At 42.1% G+C, this 21,902-nt stretch overlaps 1 protein-coding gene across 2 annotated transcripts in view; it reads left to right on the top strand.

The window, feature by feature from the left end:
• Nucleotides 1-750, top strand: part of CD8B (CD8 subunit beta) — a 14,965-nt gene extending 14,215 nt beyond the window's left edge. For both annotated transcript variants that reach the window (XM_032776880.1, XM_032776879.1), the window contains one exon: nucleotides 325-750. In XM_032776880.1, coding sequence (XP_032632771.1) covers nucleotides 325-337 — 13 coding nt within the window. In that variant the 3' untranslated portion in view covers nucleotides 338-750. The remainder of the gene's footprint in view (nucleotides 1-324) is intronic.
• The last annotated feature ends 21,152 nt before the right edge of the window (nucleotides 751-21,902 follow it).

Genomic DNA, 21,902 nt, shown 5'->3' with positions numbered 1-21,902 from the left:
CGAAGTGGGTATTCACCCACGAAAGCTCACGCTCCAAAACGTCTATTAGTCTATAAGGTGCCACAGGATTCTCTGCTGCTTTTACAGATCCAGACTAACACGGCTACCCCTCTGATACTAGGACTCTAGTAATGCAGAGTCTGGAAAGGGCAGTATTTTGTTCCTGGACTTTGGTCCAGACCCTCCAAGTATTTAGGCATGTAAATCCCGCTGGAACCAATGAGCGTCAGGCACCCAAATACCTGGAGGATCTGGACCTCTGTGCTTTGCAGCATGTACTCTTTGCCAAGAGGATTAACATCTTTGTATCTCCCGGTACTTTAGGGTTCTTAAGTAAGATGAATACCTGGAGGATTCTTCCATGTTGCACATCAGATGGCTTCTGTAAATGCCACACGAGATCAACACCTGGAACACATGAGCCAGGAGGAATGTTATGGAAAACAATCTGAGACTTGAAATGCAGAATAGATATTTGTTCTCTGGGATTTACCACAGCTATATTTAGTATTCTCTCACTTACTACAGCTTACAAATTGTAGGGTCAGGTCCTGCAAAGTGCCAGCTGCCTCCTGCTGCATGCCTTCAATTCCTTCTAAAGTCTTCGGGCTTTGAGGCTGCTCAGCACCTTACAGAAATAACCGCTGGTTTGCTGTATGCATTGTCATGTACAATATTGTGTAAATAGTGTTTTTGTACAATGTACTGAAAAATTCTTCTGAAGAGCTTCATGGCACTCTATACATTCAATTCCACCTAATAAACTAGCGTTTGAGAGGATTTTAGATATTTTTTTCTCTTAAAGCCAATTGATTAAAATTTTATTGAATGTACAGGTCACTTTCAGAACAGCCTTTTGACAGGATCGGTAATTCACTTATCTAGGCGGTTGAGTGGTTTTCAATATTGTTGTAGAGCTTGGCAAAATTTTATGGTTGAATAGTTTATTCACTGAAAAATGCAGCTTCAGACCAACCAAAACAATTCACAAATGTGGATCAAATTTGGCAAACAGTTTCAACAGGGAAAAAAATGTTGTTTTTTAAAGTCCAAAGGTTTCATTTTGATATTTTCAAAATGAAATGTTTTGAGCTTTTGTTTGGAAAGATTTCATTTAGAAGTTTAGGTAGATTTATTTGAAAAAGAAAAAAAACAAGATGGTTAAAAAAAACTGAAAAATGAAACAAAATGAAAAAAATTGCAGGTTAAACAAAAAGTTCAACCCAAAATGAAGTGTACTCTTTTTCAAGGTTTTCATTTCAGCTGCGGAACTAAAAAAAACAACAACAATTATTTGTTGAGTTCTATGTACTTCATGACCAAGAGCGCTTTTATAAAAAGACTTTATCAATCTAGGCCTAGGACTATCTTTCTCCTGATGTTGCTTGGAGAATAAATTGCTATTGGTATTACTGTAGCATCAAGTGTCCCTAACTGAGATTGGGGTCCCTGCTATTTGACACTATAAAAATATAGCAAGAGCTTCTCTAAACACAGTTTTCTGCCATTTTAATTAAATAAGGTCCAAACTGGTCTAGCTAAAGTGGTCCAACCCCTTAGCGTGGATGCAATAATATTGTTATCAGAGTACTCCTGTAAATGCAGGGTATTGTACTCTCTCTGTCACAAATCACATCCCTCAATGAAAAATTTTAAGCGGAATAAAAATGGTGTAGACCAGGCTTAAGACGAAGTCCCTGCCCTGAAGAGCTTCCAGTCTAATAAACAAGACAGATACAGAGAGCAGATCACACTGCAGGTTAATAGCAGAGCCCAAAGTAGAACCCATGTTTCCTGCCTGCTAGTCAAGTGCCCCCTTGTTTACTAAGCTACACTGCCTCCCTCCAGAATGGTCTCTAGTTTCACATGTGCCCATGGATTCGATGCTCAAACCTGTTAGCAATACTCTTCTGGCCTATTAGAACATAGCGGTTCTCTCCTCCACACACCATCACCACCAACCGCCTCCTCAATGAAGTAAGCACAATAGGCTTTCATACTTACTTCTTACACATAGTGGGCGGGTGGTTGTTTTTCAGGAAGTAATCCCCAGAGCTGTGCCTAGGGTAATTCTTTTCCAATGCAAGCAGTAGTCACCAATGTTTTAACCTGCATTTAGTCAAACAGAAAGGGAGCCAGTAAACCTCATTTCCACATTGTGGGTGGAAAGACTAATACTTGTATTGGTGGGTAGGGAAAAACCTACGTAAGATATTTCACTTTCTTCTGAGTGTATTGGATAGATCTACCCCATCATCTCACTGGCTCAGTGATTCCCATAGTGCTGATCACCATAGTATGTGAGCACAAGTTCTGTGTTAAATAAGTGCCAATTTGCCAAATAGCATAGTTACTGAGGCTGGGAGGGATAGCTCAGTGGTTTGAGCATTGACCTACTAAACCTGTGGTTGTGAGCTCAATCCTTGAGAGTGCTATATAGGGATTTGGGGCAAAAATCTGCTGGGGGATTGGTCTTGCTTTGAGCAGGGGGTTGGACTAGATGATCTTCTGAGATTTCATGAATATCTTATCACACTGTTGTTAAAAGCCTATTAAATGTTTGACATAATTAACTGACATTGTGTTTATTCTTCTTTCTAAAGCACCACAATACATTACTTTACAGCTAAGGGCTTAAAAGAAAAGTCCCTGGGACTTGACAATCAAAGGCCTGATTCTGAAAACCACTGATTGCCACCTTTCCTGCTTCTTACCATGAGTTAACCCATTGGAAATGCATGCACTAGTAAGCCCTGCACCCATGTTGTGTTTGGGATCAGGTCCTAATACTCTACAATACCTCTTTTATTGACTCAGAAGAATTGCAGCTAGTCGCAGTTGTTATCGAAGATATTGAAATAGGGGCCATTGCTGAGGGATTGCAGTGTCGAAGCGCTGCAATAGGTATCTTTTAGCATGGTAACTAGCAGTATTTAAGTACATTAGTATTTAGTTAACATAAACAGTCCTGCTTTTACATCCAAATTAAGGTGGATATTTTCTAAAGAACCCAGTGATTTTGGGTGCCCAACCTGAGACACCATAAAGGGCCCCAATTATTAAAAAGTGCAGAGAATCTACCCTCTGAAAATTAAGCTCTTTTAAGGCATTTCAAGTCAGATAGCCAAAAAATTCCTAGTCACTTTGAAAAGCTTGGCCTAAATCTTTATTGACACACTTCAATGGAAGCACAGCCAGCGTCTCTGTTCTGGCAGGATGGCAGAGAAACCCTCTGAGGCACCAGGCTTTCTAACCTACACTGCTAAAGGTTCTGTTAACAGATGGGTCTGACCCTGGGAAGCGCTGAAGTTGAAGGAAGGTAATGTAATGCAGGTGGTGCACAGTACATCACAGGCCCTCAACACCTGAGGCTGAGCTGGAGGGTGGTTCATAGGCAAACTGCAGAGAAGTCCTACTAGCACTGTTACAGCAGGATTGGAGAAGGGACAGGCTTCTCCAAGCCAGCTCCTGGGCCGTGTAGAGCACTGTAGAGAAGCAGCTATACTGGTGCAGCCTGTCTGTTGAAGACGCTCTATGCCGACGGGCGAGAACTTTCCCGCCAACATGGCGCTGTGCACACAGGTGTCAGTGTAACGTATATCGCTCAGGCGGGTGGTTTATTCACATCCCTGAGCGACATAAGTTATGCCCACATAGGCTGCAGTGCAGACATAGCCTTAGTCAAACTAGAACCTCCTGATGGTGTTTAAAATCCTACACAGTTTTTCAGAGTTTCCTCCAAGAAGACTCGCAAGCTACTCAGATGAATCACCACTAACCAGGCAGGGTATTTTCCCATCCTTGCTGCCTGGGCTGCCCGCATTCCTTAAGCACAGCAGGTAGTTTCAGGGTGAGGTCAGCAGCACCAGCTCAGTGGCTTCTTGTCAATGCCATAAACAAGCAGATGCTGCACATAGTGCACATAGTGCAGCAGCTCCTGGCTTGGATCCAGGTGCATGGAGACTGCCTGCCATCTGTGATTTCACACACTCCCCCTTCACCTGGCCCATGTCATTGTTTTAGCAGTAACATCCAGTAGAACGTCACTGTCACATTTCACTCCACTGCACTCGTGCTAATCCCCATGTGAACCCTTTCTACCTCCCAACCATGCTTCAACAGCAGATGCTGACATGAGGTCTCATACTACTAAGCTTTCATTATACTTATGCTACCTTATATTCAGCTCGTGCCTTATGAAGAGTTATTATGCTAAACTATCATTGTGTTTGAGCCCAGCTGCACTGATGCCAAAGGGAGCCAGCAGATTTTAGATCAGGCCCTGAATGAGCAAAGCATTTGGTGATACATTGTCCTTCCTTTTGTATTGCACATGTACACTTTAACAGTAGTTTGCAACATTAAGTCATTTGTGGTTGGTCTCCCCACTAACAATGTGACTCAATTAGTTTTTAACAATTAAGTGTGCTCTCTCACTCGTGCTCCCTCTCATGGGTGTGCTCTCACAAAATTTGCTGCATAGGAATGCAAAAACCCACCTAGCTAAAGAGCGGGGTACAAGAAGATACTATTACACACTGCATGCAGTTCTGACAATGGTCACTTGAAGCCCAAAGAAATTGCAAAAAAATATTTTGAGGAACAAAGTTCTCTGTCACAACGCAACAAAAATCTGGGTCCTTGAACACTAGATGCTCCCCACATTAAAGATCATTTATTCCTTCATTCAAAATATTTTCTCCCATTTCATCTCTATGGAGAAATTCACACCTAACTATTCATAGTTGCAGCTCCATAGGCCAAATGGGACCTTAAAATGGCCCAACCCTGCCTTCAAATGCACGGCCCAAGTCTTTACTTAAGCAAAACTCTCATTTGTTTCAATTGGAATTTTGCCTATGGACTTCAGGGTCAGACCCATACACTCTGTGGTTGCCATCCAAAGACTCCACGGAAAAGCCTGTTGAACTAGCTATGTTCTCCAGCCAAGAAAACTGATCCATTTTTTTCGAGTGGGGTTACAGTGTATGATGAGCCATTCTCCTTTCCTTCAGTAACATGGGGTTTTGTTGATACTGTTGTGCCGAGAGACTCCTGGGTTTAGAATTCACTTGACTTTCTCAAATCCTCCATTTTGCTCTGCTGTGATCGCAAAGGAACCACAGACATCTACCACGCGTGCCTGGGGGTTTTGTGACAGTTAATGGCTACGTCGGTGCAACACGTGAGTCTTTTTTACAGACAGGGACCAAATCTAAACAATAACAAATACAAATATTGTTTTGTGCTACAGTACAGAAATACTTACCTTTGAAGGACTTGCACCGGGAAGGGCTTTTCAGGGTAAGCTGGTAACCAGTTATGCCTTGCTGGATATTACCTACAATATCAGTGTGTGCTGCACACCTGTCTTTATACTTTAATGTGGTAAACACTATGTAGGACACACTGCGCAGTAGCTGCTGCTACATCTGCATCTGCCACTTTTTACTTTCTTAGAAACTATCTCTTCTATTATGTTGGTTTGGTGCAAGTGAGCTCGCTCCAAAATGTGTTTAAAGGTGGCTGATGAAAGGATTTTGATTTGCTAAGCTCTATAAGAAAATAATAATAATAATCATGTCACTTTATCTACTGCCCAGCCCTGCTCCTATGACTGCCCAGCCAGAGGCATTTTATTTTTGAGGCTATATAAAACTACATTAAAATAACATTATTGAGGTTTCAAAGTCAAGCTCTAAAAGTTGGGAAATACCCTCATTAAGACTGGCTGTCCAACCGTAATTCTCTCCCCTTGGACATGTGCATGATGATATAGTCATTAATTACATGATCACAATGGGTTTTCATAAGACCCCTGCCACATTCATGACTGGGTCATTTTTTTATTATTTCTTTTTCTCTCCTCATTCAGTGTGAGGTCCAGGGCTAATGGACGGCATAGCATCCAACGGCTGCTCTGAATGCACAATTCTTAATCTGCTCCTAGGCATTTTGCTGGTGCTCTCATCGTAGCACCTTCGTCCTTCATGAAGACTGAATTTTTCTGCACCACACCCCTGTGTTATTAGCCCCATTTTACAGTGGGGAAACTGGCCAGGGAGCGAGTAAGGCTAAAATTGTCAAATCCTCCACTAATTTTGGGTGCCTGATTTGAGATAACCTAAGACCTGATTTTTCAGAGTATTTAGCAATTTAATAGTATGGTACATGTTCAAAGCACAGCTCCAGTTGACTTCACATGCAGACACAAGCCCTCAGTACGTCTGCAAATCAGATCTCCGGTGTCAAAGCTGGCAGCCAGAAGAAGACACAATTAGTTGCCAGCTGTGAACATTTTGTTTTAAGAGACTTGCCCAGCATCATGTAGGCACTCTATGGCAGAGGCAGAGGTAGAATCCAGTTCTCCAGGGCATCATTCAACTTCTTTAATCATGAGACTATCTTTTCACCTCCTGCAGTGTCCTGCGTCATTCACTTCACACTTTCCACCTTCTGCAATACTCACAAATGAGGCAGGGGTCCTACAGACAACAGCCACCTTCACTACACAACTCTGATTCATCCCCAGGTCTGCATTAAATAAACCAGAGGTACTGTGGAAAAGCTAGTATGTGATCATATACTTAAAAGTCTAAAAGTATGAGACTATAAATGCAAACACACAAGGGTGCTAAATTAAGGTTGCAAAGCAACTCTACATCTGGAATTTCTTAATTTTTGAGTATTCGACTCAGCAACTTGAATACATTTATTTAAGATAATTTTGGGGATGTAAAATCCTTTGTTTTATTTTCAAAGAAAACAAGTTCCATGATCTGTAACTATCAGTCTCCCCATCATCAAGAGGGTTTGATCTATGGACCTTCTGCATTTCCACTCAGACTTCTAGCACTAGAGCTACAAGACTAATTATACAAAACAAGATGCACACTATTAACATTCTTTCATGCCTGGTGGAATTTGCCCAACTGCTATAGACATTTTCAGTTTCTTTTCTTGTAATCAGCTCTCCAAAGCAGCAGCCACAACAACAACTACATGCTGCCTCAAAGGTCAAAGATGCTCTTTTCCCAGCATGAACTGGAAAATGGGTATCTGATCATAACATCAAATGGAAAAAATGCCTCTCATGTAACTATGGCCTGAGATCTATCAACGTTCAAGGAAATGGAAACCAATGACAGCCAAGAAAATGAACTATGTCGAAAATCAGTGTCCTTTAAGTCTTGGGAACTGTTGCTGAGCAACGCAAGACATCCCAGAATTTCATCCTCTCCTTCTGTGTAATAAGCCAGGTGCAGAAAGCCAAAGACTTGCACGTAACAGTGCTCGGCTCCTATTTTGGAGAGAGGAAACCAATTATTAAGTGGAGAAAAACCACAAGATTTACAAAACTATCAGTAGGGTCATGGGACTTTCTTAGTGGATTTCATACAACACAAGTCATTGGTCTTAGATAATACAGCTTTTGCAAAGAGCTTGCCAGCATAGGATCATATCGTTGGATGCATGGGTGAAACCAACACATATAACATCTTGGGTCCACTCAGCAAGATTGCTGTTATTCATCCGCACTGCCTTTGAGGACATGCAATACCGAGAGAAGCTGACCAGCCTCATTTCCTTTGTGTTTTTTTCTCATGACTATTAAACCATGGCAATGTTTCCTTTTAGAACAGTAACTAGTACTGGAAAAGTAGGATGCCTTGCATGGAGATCTGTCCAAATGGACGAACTAAAAATGAGAACAAATGCAGCAGATTCTGCACCAGTATAATCATTTGAGATACACATTAGTGTAATTGTAATCAGAATCTGACCCAATGACGATGGAAATACCACATTATTTTTAGTTGATAAGCGTGGGCATAACCTGATCTTTCACCCAGATGGCTTCTCTCGTTGAGGTGATGCACTGAGCTTGGGCAGCAGGGCGCTCACTGAGCACATTGTAGACCTGAATCCTAACTGAAACTGATTACCCGAATCTGCCTGAAAGCACATTAATCCTTTAGCCCTGTGCAATGTTCTTAATTCACTGCTCTGGGTGTCTCCATGGCACTAATGAGCCAGGATGGAGCGCTGAGTGAGGTCTGAGACTCCAATAAGGAGAATATGGCTTGGGATGGTACTGAGAACACTCTCTGTGGATGGGTGTGACTGTGCTGATGACTGTGCTGGGTGGATTTCTCTCCCTCAGGTTGTTGCAGATCCCAGAGCCAGAGGACCAAAATGAGTGAGAATCTGCAGAAGCAGCCCCGTAGCCCTGGGAGCCTGAGTGGAGCTGGAGTGTGTGATCTCAGACCACAGCCTGTCCAACAGCGGCGTGTCCTGGATGCACCAGCAGGGACTCTGGCCCCCAGTTCATCTTATTCATTTCCTCCCTGTCCTGGGCAGCACCAATGGGGAATGGAAAATCATCCACACACTTTGAGGTGAGGAAAGAATCCAGCAACTACCGATTGACTGTGACATCCCTCTAGGAGCAGGAGCAGGGCAATTATTACCACATCATCAACTGCAACTGGATGCTGCACTTCAACTCCAGCCTCCCACTCCACCTGCCAGGTTAGCACCAACCTCACCCCATCTCAGCCCCCTCTGCCTGAGCTGGAGCCCCAACATTCCATGCCAACTCAGCACCATGTCCATCACCCTGAAGACCCAGTCCCCAATGCCTGCCCAAGAGGAGGGGTGTGCAGATGGATGGTAGGGGTCTGTGTCTCTCACTGGCTTTCTTCTCCTGAATGACTCAGCCCGGCCAACTCCTGGCACCTGCCTCACCCGCCGTCTCTGAATCCCCTTCACTTCCATTCACTGTCTGTACTGCCAGACGCTTGGCGTCTCTGCAGAGTGAGTGAGTGAGGTTCTCACGTTCTTGGTGCTCCTTTTTAAATTTACTCCTTCAAAGACTGAAGAGGTAAGTGATATCTGGCCACTTTCCTCTCCTCTCTCCCCATTCCCAGTAGGAGTTCAGGGACTTTGTGGCTTTTTGGATCCTTGTGGGGGTCCCAGCTGGGAGAAGCCATGGAGAAGTGAAGTGGGGAGAGCTGTCCACGTGGGCTTTCTGTATCTCATCCCTATTTTACGAATGTGGGGCTAATACCACTTCCCTAGGGCTGAGGATAAATTTACTAAAGTTTGTTAGGTTCAGATATTATAGTGATGAGCAACACAGAAAATTTCATTATCCCTTATTCTGTCAAGAGTTTGATGGCATGCAGTAAATAAGGTCTGGGGCCACATACTGAATGAAGAGGTTTAAAAGATATATTGGACAGTTCCTCATTCCCTGAACATTGTCCCTCCTTAGCACTGATTGAGGCAGGGGTCCCTTGGAAAAAATAATACACGAGCATGTAATTAAAGACCATTGTAACATACACACACAAGGGGGCCAGATTAAGATTCTCTGGTCAACCTTATCTGTTAGATGTAAATTAAACTTATTGAAATTTTTCTGCATTAAACACTTTTTGTCAAAAAAAGCAGATGTTTAAAACAATATGTTTCATGGAAAACTGTTGCCATTATCTACATTTTACATTTTATGCAAAAAACTACTATTTTTAGACCAAATTTTTTATTGAAATCATTATCAACTTTTTTTGTTTACTAACAACACAGTGTTTGGTAAATGAAATATTTCGCAGGCAAAGGATTCACACATGATTCAGTTGACAAAGACCTAAAGGCTAGGAATAGAATTAATGCCGGTCACATGATTTTATTGAAAGTCACATGAACTTGATTTCATTCTTTGATGCGAATACAAGTTTGGCTGATAAAGGTAACTTCACAGCTGTAATATGCTTAGACTTTTGTAAGCACTTTGTACCACTCGACTTTCTGATTAAAATGCTAGCGCTATACAATAGTAAATGAACACATTAAATAAGAACTGACTAAATGACCGATCTCAAAAAGTAGTCATCAGTGGGGAATCATCATTGAAGCAGGCCTTTCACTAGGGATTGGTCCTAGGCCCAGCACTATTCAACATGTTCATAAATGACATTCAAGTAAATATAAAATCACTGCTGATAAAATTTCAGATAACACAAAAATTAGTGGAGTTGTAAATAATGATGAGGACAGCGCAACCATGCAGAGGTGATCTGGATCACTGGGTAAACTGGACACATTCAAAATAAAATGCAATTTAATATATCTAGGAACAAGAAATGTCGAGGGACCCTCTCCTGGAAAGGATTCAGGAGTCAAAGTGGACAAGCAACTCAACCTGAGCTCCCAAATTGTAGTTCAACAACTTCTTGCACAACTTGTTGAACAGTAAATCATCGTGCATTTAATTAATGCATAGACAATAGCAACACTAACCCTGTAGTAGATGTGTAATATAGCTACATATATAATAGATAATTTTATTGAATGTGCATTAAAACTGATGTTTTCATTACATGTGTTTTTTTTAAAACCAAATTTTGGAATGTGTTATTTGTAGGGAAAGAGAAACCATGGAAGTAATGGAGAACACACACGTGCGTGCGCGCGCGCGCACACACACACACACACACATCTAGATATCAAACTTTCCCAGAATTCATTTTTGGGCTAAGACCAAAAACTGGGACATTCCCAGCCAGAAAGAATATTTTTGAGAAATTTGTAAGCATTTGAAAAGCAAGTGAAAGTACTTTTTTATTTATTTACTGCACTCTTAGGAGTTTCAGCCTTTGCATTTGTGTCAGTGAATAATGTTTATATCTCAGACACTATGATTATTAAGGCCCTGATCCTGTAAACCCTCATTCATGCAAATAATTCATCTGGTTTGAATTATAGCTGATCTTTGGAAGTTTGGTGGACAATGCACCTGATCCAGGTCTCCTCACAGAACATTTCAGGATTGAGCCCAAAGACCAGCACTAACAACTTTACGGTTTATTTTCCACCACTGCTGGTTTTCAGTGATCACTGACTATGATTAGTAGTTTCTTCTTTTAGCCTGTAGATTCCTTTGTTACAGAGAAAGTGGCACGTTGCCCCAGGACCGACCCTTGGGGCACTTCGTTTAATACCATCTGCCAACTAGACTTGAAGCCATGGGTCACTACCTGTTGAGCCTGACGATCTAGCCAGCTTTCTATCCACATTATCATCCATTCATCTAGCCCATACTTCTTTACCTTGCTGGAAAGAACTGACCCTTTTCACTTCCTCAGGCCTTGTGTGAGGTAACCCCCCCATCACACTCTGACTAAACACAGGGTTTGTACCAGTTACAGCCCAATGTAATTCTCAAAGATGTGACCAGACATGACATGGCAAGACACAAAGTATTTCAAGAAATAAGGATAAAAACACAAAAGGCATCTGAAGAGCTCTCGCCACTGACAAGCAGGGCGTGCAGCATTCAGAAAGAACCACTTTCAGAAAGAACCTGTAAAGTGCTATTTTGGTTAAAAGTAGCTAAAAAGCAATTACTACAACATTGATCTGGGTGTTCAGCAGTTAGACTGGTGGTGTCCTCTGAATCTTTCAGGTCAAGCTTTATGCTTCTTGATGAAGTTAATAAGCCCATTTATTGACCTCTCATGAGATGTCACTGGAGCATCAGAAGCCAGTTCTGGTTCAATTTTCCAAGCTCAACTCCCCACTGGTCGTAGCTATTAATATCCCACGCAACTCCTTGAATAAAGATCTCGTGTTCGTACATAGCAATTAAGGCTCCCAGAAAGAACGGGGAAAGTTTTGTAAGCACAGTGGAATTGCTTGGGCAGTTGGGCGGTTCTCAAACTTTTGTACTGGTGACTCCTTTCACATAGCAAGCCTCTGAGTGTGACCCCTCTTACAAATTATAAACCCTTTTTAATATATTTAACACCATTATAAATGCTGGAGGCAAAGGGGGTTTTTGGGGTGGAGGCTGACAGCTCACATCCCCCCATGTAATAACCTTGTGACCCCCAAATTGGTTTCCACCCCTAATATGAGAACCCCTGATTTAAAGGGCACGCTGGTCCTACACCGTATCTTCCTAGGACTTTGTACAGCACCGAGCACAATGGGGTCCCAGTCTTGACTGCAAGCTTTGGACACAACTGTAACATAATAATAATATCTATTCTCAAAGATTTGCTTGAGAGAGAGAAAGCATCTGTGATAAATACCTACTAGGGCAGATTTCTTAACTACTATCTGTGCTACCACTGGCCTGAGAAAAGAATATTGAGCCTTTATTTCACGAACAAATGTTCAGAGTCAGTGAATCCTCAGAGTATCCTGAGAGAGGAGTAAATCAGTATCATTAACTCCATTTTATAGATGGGGAATATAATGCAGAGTTTACAAAATGTGTCCAAGGCCACAGAGAACATTTGTCAACACAAGATTTAAGACTCAGATGCTTAGTTCTCAGAACTCTTACTGTTAAGAAGGTCTATATGTTTCGTGGCATACCGATCTGTATTCATCTGAGCTCAATCCTGTACATACGTACTACTAGGGGCAGTGCTTGCCACCGTGGTTTCTCTGACTTCATCTCCTGAAAGGGGCTGAGCATCCTCAGTTCCCATTGACTTTGACACCCGTAGTATGGCCCATAGTCAGAATTTACAGGATCAGGTGCTATTTCTGTTACTCCATTCCCTAACAATAATAAAGGGTCTTAATCCTGCAAGGCGCTGAGCGCCCCTGGCTTCAATGAGAGTTGATAGTGCTCATCACCTTCCAGAAGGTGGTCAGCACAGGATCACGTCCTTTGTGCCAAACAGTACATTGTCGCTGTGCCAGATCTTGACAGGCGGTGAGCACCTGCAGGTTCCATTGGGCCAAGTCTAGAGTTCCTGTCTTATGCAAGCCCCTGCTGATTGCCAAGGAAATTTACCTCCGTGTTGACTGAAGGAAAGCTGAGTTAGTACCTCATGGTTTGACTTATTGACCTTTGTGAGAGTTTCAGGTGCTCAGCACCTCTGTTGGCCCAACATTATGAAGTCATGATTCCCCTCAGCTCTCAGTGACTTCCACAGGCGCTGAGTGCACTCAACAGTTCCCTTCAGGATCAGGCCATACTAGAGATATATTACCTCTGAAAAGTTGCTACACTTGTCAATCACTCCCATAAAAATACGTTCTCCCTCATTCCTCTGGGTGGGGAAAGTCTGTAGCATAGGGATATTAAATGATATTTCATTGAAGTCTTCATCGAGCAACTGCCTTGATGTCAGAAGATTACTGGTCGGTTTTAAAATGAAGCAGATTTGTTAAATGAAAAGGGCAAACATCAGCAGGGACACTTGGTAGTTTCCTTTTAGGGAACACTGTAGTTCTTACTGCTTCATCCTTTATTCTAGTCAGGTTCTTACATCGTGCCCATCACCATGGTAACTGACTATTGAAGCAACTATTTGATAGCATCATAGAATCATAGAATATCAGGGTTAGAAGAAACCTCAGGAGGTCATCTAGTCCAACCCCCTGCTCAAAGCAGGACCAACACCCACTAAATCATCCCAGCCAGGGCTTGGCCTTAAAAATCCCTAAGGGTGGAGATTCCACCACCTCCCTTGGTAACCCATTCCAGTATTTCACCACCCTCCTAGTGAAATAGTGTTTCCTAATATCCAACCTAGACCTCCCCCACTGCAACTTGAGACCATTGCTCCTTGTTCTGTCATCTGCCAACACTGAGAACAGCCGAGCTCCATCCTCTTTGGAACTTGGCACGGCCTCATGTTTATAGATTTCAATCACTGGAACATTGACTAGTCCAGAATGCAGTTATTTAAGGGCTGAATTGCCATGCATTTATTTCTCTACCATCTTCCAAACTGATGCTGATCTATTGTAGTAACAAGGGGCACTATGTTAACAAACTTCCCTGAATGATATAATGTTGCTTTGTTGCGAATTTTAGAAAAAGGGTTTTCGTCTCCATTCAGTATAATAGTTGTAGTGCTGGCTGAGCTGGACAACAAAACTCCAGAATCCTACATCTAGTTTGGCGACACATGTGTATATATTTTAATAGAAATTATGAATATTTGAGTGCTGATTACACAGGTAACCATTACTTTTTATCAGTGCAGCACATTTTCTTTGAATATTGCAAATATCTGCTAAAGCAAGGCAGACTTTGGCAGCAAGTTTCACCTTCTTTCTCATAGACTCTTCCTGGAAAACACACAAATAAAAAAACCACACACACACAGGACGTTTGATGAAACTAGCCTTGTGCTGAGATATTTTCAGTTTCTTTTCTCATACTCAGCTCAAAGTAGCAACATCAAGAACAATCACATTGAAAGTCCGAGGTGCCATGTTTCCAGTATGAACAGGAAAAGGGTACTTTGCTCACATAGTCTAATGGAACAACATCTGTCATGGAATTCTGCTAGGAGTACTATACACATAGTAAATATCAAAATAAGACTGATGGCTAAGAGTGACAATGTCACCAGACCTCGTGCTATGCTGCACATGACATTGTGTTGGATGTGATGTTGTGTCTAAACCCTTTCTCTTCTTCAGCCTGACATGCCCCCTTCCACCAGTTGATCTTTAATAGCGAGGTCACCCTTATCTGGGGAGGGAAGTTAAGGGGTTTGGGTGTATAGCCCAGAACTCTTAAACCAATGACTAGTAAGTAGCACCACCCTTAAAAGCGATAAAGAAACGTGGCTAAAAGTATGAAAAAAGATCAAATAGAATGTTGAGAGAGCAGTGTTTAAAAAATGTGCAGAGACACCTGTTAAGGAAAAATTGACATTCATAAATCTATATATGAACTAAAATACCTCACTGCATTTTCCTATGTGAATACCTGGTGAGAAAAGACCCAGGTATTTATAGTGATAATTGCACAATAATCTGAGTTATATATTTGTTATGAGTTATATATATTTATTAAACATTTTTGTTAGAAAACTAATATTAGATTTTTTATTTAAAAACAAACAGAATTGCTGATAGCACATGTAATTTCCTTACTTAGGTATTAAAAGAGAGGAAGTAAGTGTAAAAGGCAAGGAAATACAGCACAGCAGAGGTATTATAAGCTATATTTGAAACAGGTATTTATATTGTTTTTGTAAAGTGCTTAAAAAATCAATTCATCCCATTTGGCCCACATTCCCCCCAAAATAGCTCAACTGTTAATCTAATACAAGCAGTAAATTGCTCCATTTTTTTTTAATTTCTTTTATTCACATTCATTATTCAATCTCATTTCCATGGATGATTTTTTTTTTATTTTTGCAGTCAAAGTGACAAGATGCAAACTGGGTGTAGTCACAAACATTCCAAACAAACATCTCTCCTTATTTACCATCAACACAACAGGATGTGTGCCTAGCACCATGACCACAGGTCCTGGAGGATTGGCCCCTCAAATAACCCTTCCATGTATTTTCTAACATCCACACACAAGCCATATCTGATTTTAAAGCCACACAGAAAATATATGCAAGCTCATAAACATATGCATTTTTGGTATATTTGTACTAGTGAATGGAAAAAGCACTTGTAATGTTCTAGAACTTACATTATTAAAATGGAAGGTCATGCAAGCAGGACAAAAATTGAGAAAAAAATGTATTTATCTATTCTCAAGGGAGATGGAATTGGATAAAATGTCCATGTTTTCACATAGTGCAATCTAACTTACTTCTAAACCCACGAACACACGCACAGAGGCAAACACCCTGACATATATTCAAGTTTCTCTTAAAATTCTTTCAGCAGCAAGGCATATAACACAAACAATCCCGCAACACCTCAGCCGCAGCACACACCCATCGGAACTAGTTTAGAGATGCTATTTTATAGATACACTTCTTTAAGCCTACTTACAAATTAACTTGTATATTTACAGATACGTCACCCACAGACACACACATTGAAAATATTAGAAAAAAATAATCTTGGTTGTGCTGCCTAACAAATTAACGGTAGAACTGCAAGCAGCAGATGTTAAGCTGTCCCAAACTCCTAAGAAAATTCCTTGAGGAAAAAGTTGGTTTCTGTTTGACCTTCAGGGCAGCAATGTTGTTTTACAAAGCTCCAACCCTCTTCATAACACAGGAACCTAGTTTGTATAAAACACAAAGGAAAGATGCAAATTACTCTCTGAAGCCAGACCTGCAAGGATTTGCCACTCCATCATGGTCACCTTCCTTCTCCCCCTCTCTGATAGGCTTAATGCTTCACAATAATGGGGAACAGTGCAGGGCAGTCTCTGTGAAAAAGTTAATGTGTATAAAGATTTTACGTAACAGACAGGCTTTACCAACCTTTAGCTCCCCTCCAACACAGTAATATTTCAGTGTTTTAGAAAAATACACTCACACAGAGGACACATCTGAACACCAAGTGCAATCAGTACAGATACACATAAATAGAAACAACATACACATGCAGAGGAACACTTTCAGACAGCTACAGCACTGCCTATACCCAGGGATTTATAACAATTTTAGAGAAAATCAGGCTATCTCACATACAAAAGCTATATAAATTATCCTGTATAAATCCTGTACCTGCATAGTTAAACCCCAAAGTACACAAACACAGTCATCCTTTTTTTAGCAATATTTTATAGAAAACACACAGTCTAGCTTAAAAGGAATCTGTGTTAGAAATATACAAAACCATATTTTTATTATCTGCTAAATTGCTATTAAAGCTACAGATTATCTAACCCAGGAGTCGGCAACCTTCCAGAAGTGGTGTGCCAAGTCTTCATTTATTCACTCTAATTTAAGGTTTCGTGTGCCGGTACTACATTTTAATGTTTTTAGAAGATCTCTTTCTATAAGTCTATAACATATAACTAAACTATTGTTGTATGTAAAGTAAATAAGATTTTTAAAATGTTTAAGAAGCTTCATTTAAAATTAAATTAAAATGCAGAGCCCACCGGACCGGAGGCCAGGGCTCAGGCAGGGTGAGTGCCACTGAAAATCAGCTTGCGTGCCGGCTTTGACACGCGTGCCATATGTTGCCTACCCCTGATCTAACCTTTGAGTAAAGTTAACAAAAACATTAGTTGTTCTCTCTTGGTCAATCTACTCTATGTAAAGGAGTTGAGCACATTTTTTATTATTCTTACCACTGATTTGGTAAATTAAACCTGTAACTCTCAGAATTTAAGGCACATGGGAGTATAGACAGATACTCTATTTTACTGTGCCTTTAAATAACAGAATATCAATGTATGAAAATGGTCACCTTTTTATTTAATAAACGAAACGTAAACCACCTTGAAACATTAGGCAAAGCTACAGCTGCACTTTACAATAATCAAACCCAAGCTGTTTTCCTTAAGGTTCACCATATCTTAAATGCTTTAGCGATAAATATTTTGCACTAACTTATTTAGGTCATTTAGCAAAATACAGATCTATACACATAACTATATCATGCAACCCGCACACAGACACACACAATGAAAATACATAGTGGCTGATGGTTAACCTAAAAAGAAGACCAGCAAATACCAGATGTTAAAATGCTCCCAAGCTGTCACTTCAGAAAGAGCTGGTTGCCCATCTCTCCTCCTCAGTGTTATCACAAGACCTGAGAGTAAAAGCTGTCTCTAGCCTTTGTGATACTTTTTGCCTACTGACAATGAGTCAGAGAGACAGTTTTGGCCCGCAAGCTGTCAGCAAAGTACACAGGTTTTGCAGAGCAACCTTCCTTCTCTTCCCCTCTTCTCTTTACAGAAACTCTGACAGTATTAACCCTTCACAAACCAAAGAGGAAACAAGAGGGCAGGCTTCCTGCCAAAGTTGATGCATATACACTGTTGTATACTGAGGCCTGTGGGAACTGTAAGCTATCACTGTTTGCAGGTGTTGGGGCACTGTACCAAAGTGTGGGAGTTCATCTGGAAAAACCCAGCTAAAAGCCAGGCAGGGTGAATTCTGCCTCGCTGCCTTAGGGAGCAGCCTGCTTTTTCTCTCTCTGTTTTGGGGCTCTTGTGTGTAATTGTTCAGAACTGGAAGAAATGAAGTTGTGTTACACTGCAGCCTTCCAACAAGAGTACTTAATGTTGCTATCTAACTTCTTGGTGTGTATGCCGTGGATGTAATATATAGATTTTAGGTAAAATATAGATTTTACCAGACAGAAGGGCTTTATCCATTTTGCAACCTCCAACAAAATATAGTATATAGAAAACAACATGCACAGGGCACATATGGACACCCAAATGTTAACCAGGGCTCCCCGAACCTATAGTTGCAGGATCCTTCAAGCTGGACCCAATTAAAGTAGCAGGCCCTAACTGTTGGGGGGGGGGTGTCTTCTCTTAGCATAAGTGGCTGGTGAAAATGTTCCTTGGGGAGACTGAGCCCACCCCATGCTCACCCCACAGTAGCAGCTCCTGTCCCACGGGGCTGGGCCTGACACCCCGCTCTAGCCCATTGGTTCTCACTGCTGGCAGATTGGGAGGAGCCTGTCACAGCATCACTTGATGCACAGGTCCATACATAGGTAATACCTCCCACACCCTCTTCCTGGACCTGGATCTCCCCTTCTCCACCTGGGATTCCTGCCCCTACCCGCCCAACCCTTCAAGATCACTCTTCTCTCCCCAGGACTCTGCTTTCCCCCCAGTACCCTCAACATTACCTGTCCTCCCTGAAGTCTCTTCAAGATCCTTCCCCCAGGTCTCCTCCCGTTCCCAGTCCTCCTGGATCTCCCCCTTCCCTGGGACCCTCATCCAGTTCCAGAGATCCTTCCCTGGTAGTACCACTCAGGAGCTAGCACCTGGCTGTATGGACTGAAGAATCTAGTTCCATCTACAGGGAATCCAGTGCGCAGGCAGGGCCTTCCCCCAGTGACACCCTGACCCTATTCCAGCTCTGGGACCACCAAACATGGGGCTCTGCTTGCCAACTTGACCATGCGCACAACGTGGTGGGGGGCTCCCAACATAGATTTGGGTGGTCTGTACCCACTTTAGCCCTAGCCATGCACCACTCATGTCTCTTAGTGAAAACTCCAGTAAATGAATCACTCGTGTCGCCCTTTAAAAAACACCTGCCATAAACCAACATCCAGCACACTTCACATGGTCCCAGATGGGAAACTGTCCATATATCTACAGTAGCCAACCTTACAGACACAAACACGGACGGACAGCCCCTGTACTTTTGTTTTGCTAAAATGTCCCTCCGCCCAACCCCCACCAGGTCTATCATAGAACATAAATACAAAACTATCTGTGCAAATGTCTTGTCGGAAAGAATCCTACTCCTTAAACATGCTGACTCCACGGGCGCTCGCATAAGGCAAGAAACGGAAAAACCAAGCAATGACTTGAAAGCCATCAAACTAGTAGGCGCAATGTACATAGCACGCGAACCCTGTGCAAACAAATGGAGAATTATTAATTATTATTATTAATTATTATTATTATTATTATAATAAATGGAGAGTTATTAGATCTCACTTTGCTTGACCAATTAGTTGTATCTAATGAACAATTAATGACCTGGACACAAAAAGGAAAACATCTTTATCATTTGTAAGTATCACTCAGAAATTGAAATATTTGGGGCCTGATCCTGCCAGGGGCTGGGCATCTCCTGGAGATTCTGAGCACTCTGCAGGGCTGGCCCTCTAAGAAGGAAATAAGCATGTAAACAGAGAACCTAGTTACCATCTTATCAAAGAAAGTCGTTAGGAGTTTGCCATTGATTCCCAATGGAGCAGTATTGGGCCTTTATTTAAAACACAAACTTTGCTTTGAATGTCGGTACAAAGTTTTTTTACGATTATGGGTAGGGCCCTACCAAATTCACAGTCCATTTTTGTCAATTTCACAGTCATAGGAGTTTAAAAATCGCAAATTTCATGATTTCAGCTCTTTAAATCTGAAATTTCATGGTGTTGTAATTATAGGGGTCCTGACCCCAAAAGGAGTTGCGGGGGGAGGGTTGCGGTACTCTACTCTTACTTCTGTGCTGCTGCTGGTGGTTGCACTGTCTTCAGAGCTGGGCAACTGGAGGGTGGTGGCCGCTGGCCAAGAGCCCAGCTCTGAAGGCAGAGCTACTGCCAGCAGCAGCACAGGAATAAGGATGGCCTGGTATGGTATTGCCACCCTTAGTTCTGTGCTGCTGCCTGCAGAGCTGGGCCCTCAGTTAGCAGCCGCCACTCTCTGGCCACCTAGCTCTGAAGGCAGCAGCGCAGAGGTAAGGGTGGCCTGGTACGGTATTGCCACCCTTACTTCTGGACTGCTGCTGGCCGGGCGCTGCCTTCAGAGCTGGGCACCTGGCCAACAGCTGCCGCTCTCCAGCTGCCCAGCTCTGCAGCAGTGCAGATGTAAGGGTGGCAATACCGCAACCATCCTAAAATAACTTTAACCCATCCTGCAACTCCCTTTTGGGTCAGGACCCCCGGTTTGAGAAATGCTGGTCTCCCCCATCAAATCTGTATAGTACAGGGTAAAAGCACAAAAAAGACCAGATTTCACGGTCTGTGATGCGTGTGGCTGTGAATTTGGTAGGGCCCTAATTATGGTGCATTGGTAGAGTAACCAGGTTTCAATAGTATGACACAGTTCAGTTTAACAGGAGCTTTAAATCTTTCTTCTATAAAGATCTCAATGAAACAGCAAGAACCAAACCATAGTATATAAACTGAGCCCAGTTTGAGTTTCTCATGGTGATTATTGAAAAATGAATTGGCACAGAGAGAATAAGAGTTCAAAAAATCAGCCCTTTTGATAATTTCTCACTGGATTGTCTCACATTTCTTTGTACCACTTTTGCAAGAACTCTACAACACTCTGGGATCAGCCCTTTGGCCAAACTGTTGCTGCTCATACACTACACGCGTCTGACGAAGTGGGCATTCACCCACGAAAGCTCATGCTCCAAAATGTCTGTTAGTCTATAAGGTGCCACAGGATTCTCTGCTGCTTGCTCATACACTGATTCCTAAGATATTACTGATACATCAGGAATGTTTGTCGATAGAACATTTCCTACTATTTTAGCCATAAAAGAAAACATGTGCACCAAGGTAAACCCACCAAATAGTCAGCTGGGGCACAAACGCCATCACCCACTTCTGGGGCAGAGAAACAACTCATCAAATACCTGTTCCTAAGGGAAAGTTCCCTCCGCTGGGAAAAAGGAGACCTTACCAGTGACCTCAGAAGAGTTAAGGCAGAATAAGATCCAAGAGGCATGGAATGTGTGACAGTCAGCTGTGCTGATCTGTTGATATAATTGATATAAAAGCAATGAGCTCATTGTTAGAGTCTGCATTAGAGTCCAACCTTTTAAGCAGCTTCCTATCCAAATACACTTCATGCAGTAACTACTGAACCCAAACAGCTATGTCCTCCAGCCAAGAAAGTTACATAACGGATCCATTTTTTTCAAGCAGGGTTTCAGTGCACGAAGAGCCGTTTTCCTTTCCTTCAATAACACGGGGTTTTGTTGATACCATTGTGCCGAGTGTCTCCTGGGTTTAGAATTCACTTGACTTTCTCAAACCCTCCATTTTGCTCTGCTGCGATCACAAAGGAACCACAGTCTAACCACAGACATCTACCACGCGTGCCTGAGGGTTTTGTGACAGTTAATAGCTGCATCGATGCAACAGATGAGATTATTATATAGGCAAGACCCAAAACTAAACAATAATGAATAAAAATATTTTTTTCAGATGCATTATAGAAGTTCTTACCTTTGAAGGACTTGCACCAGGAAGGGCTCCTGAGCATTACAACATGACCAGTTATGCCTTGCCGGCTATTACCTACAATATCATGTGCACTGCACACCTGACTGCATGGTTTAATGTGGTCAGCGCTATGTAGGACACACCGCACAGCAGCTGCTGCTACATCTGAATCTGCCACTTCTTGTGTTCTTAGAAACTGTCTCTTCTATTATCTTGGCTCGGTGCAAGCAAGCTGTCTCCAAAATGTGTTTAAGGGCAGGTGATGAAAGGATTTTGGT

The sequence above is a fragment of the Chelonoidis abingdonii genome, chromosome 5 (genome assembly GCF_003597395.2).
Source record: "Chelonoidis abingdonii isolate Lonesome George chromosome 5, CheloAbing_2.0, whole genome shotgun sequence".
Taxonomy (NCBI): domain Eukaryota; kingdom Metazoa; phylum Chordata; order Testudines; family Testudinidae; genus Chelonoidis; species Chelonoidis abingdonii.
The sequence above is the reverse complement of the archived record's forward strand: the minus strand, read 5'-3'. Positions and strand labels throughout refer to the sequence as shown.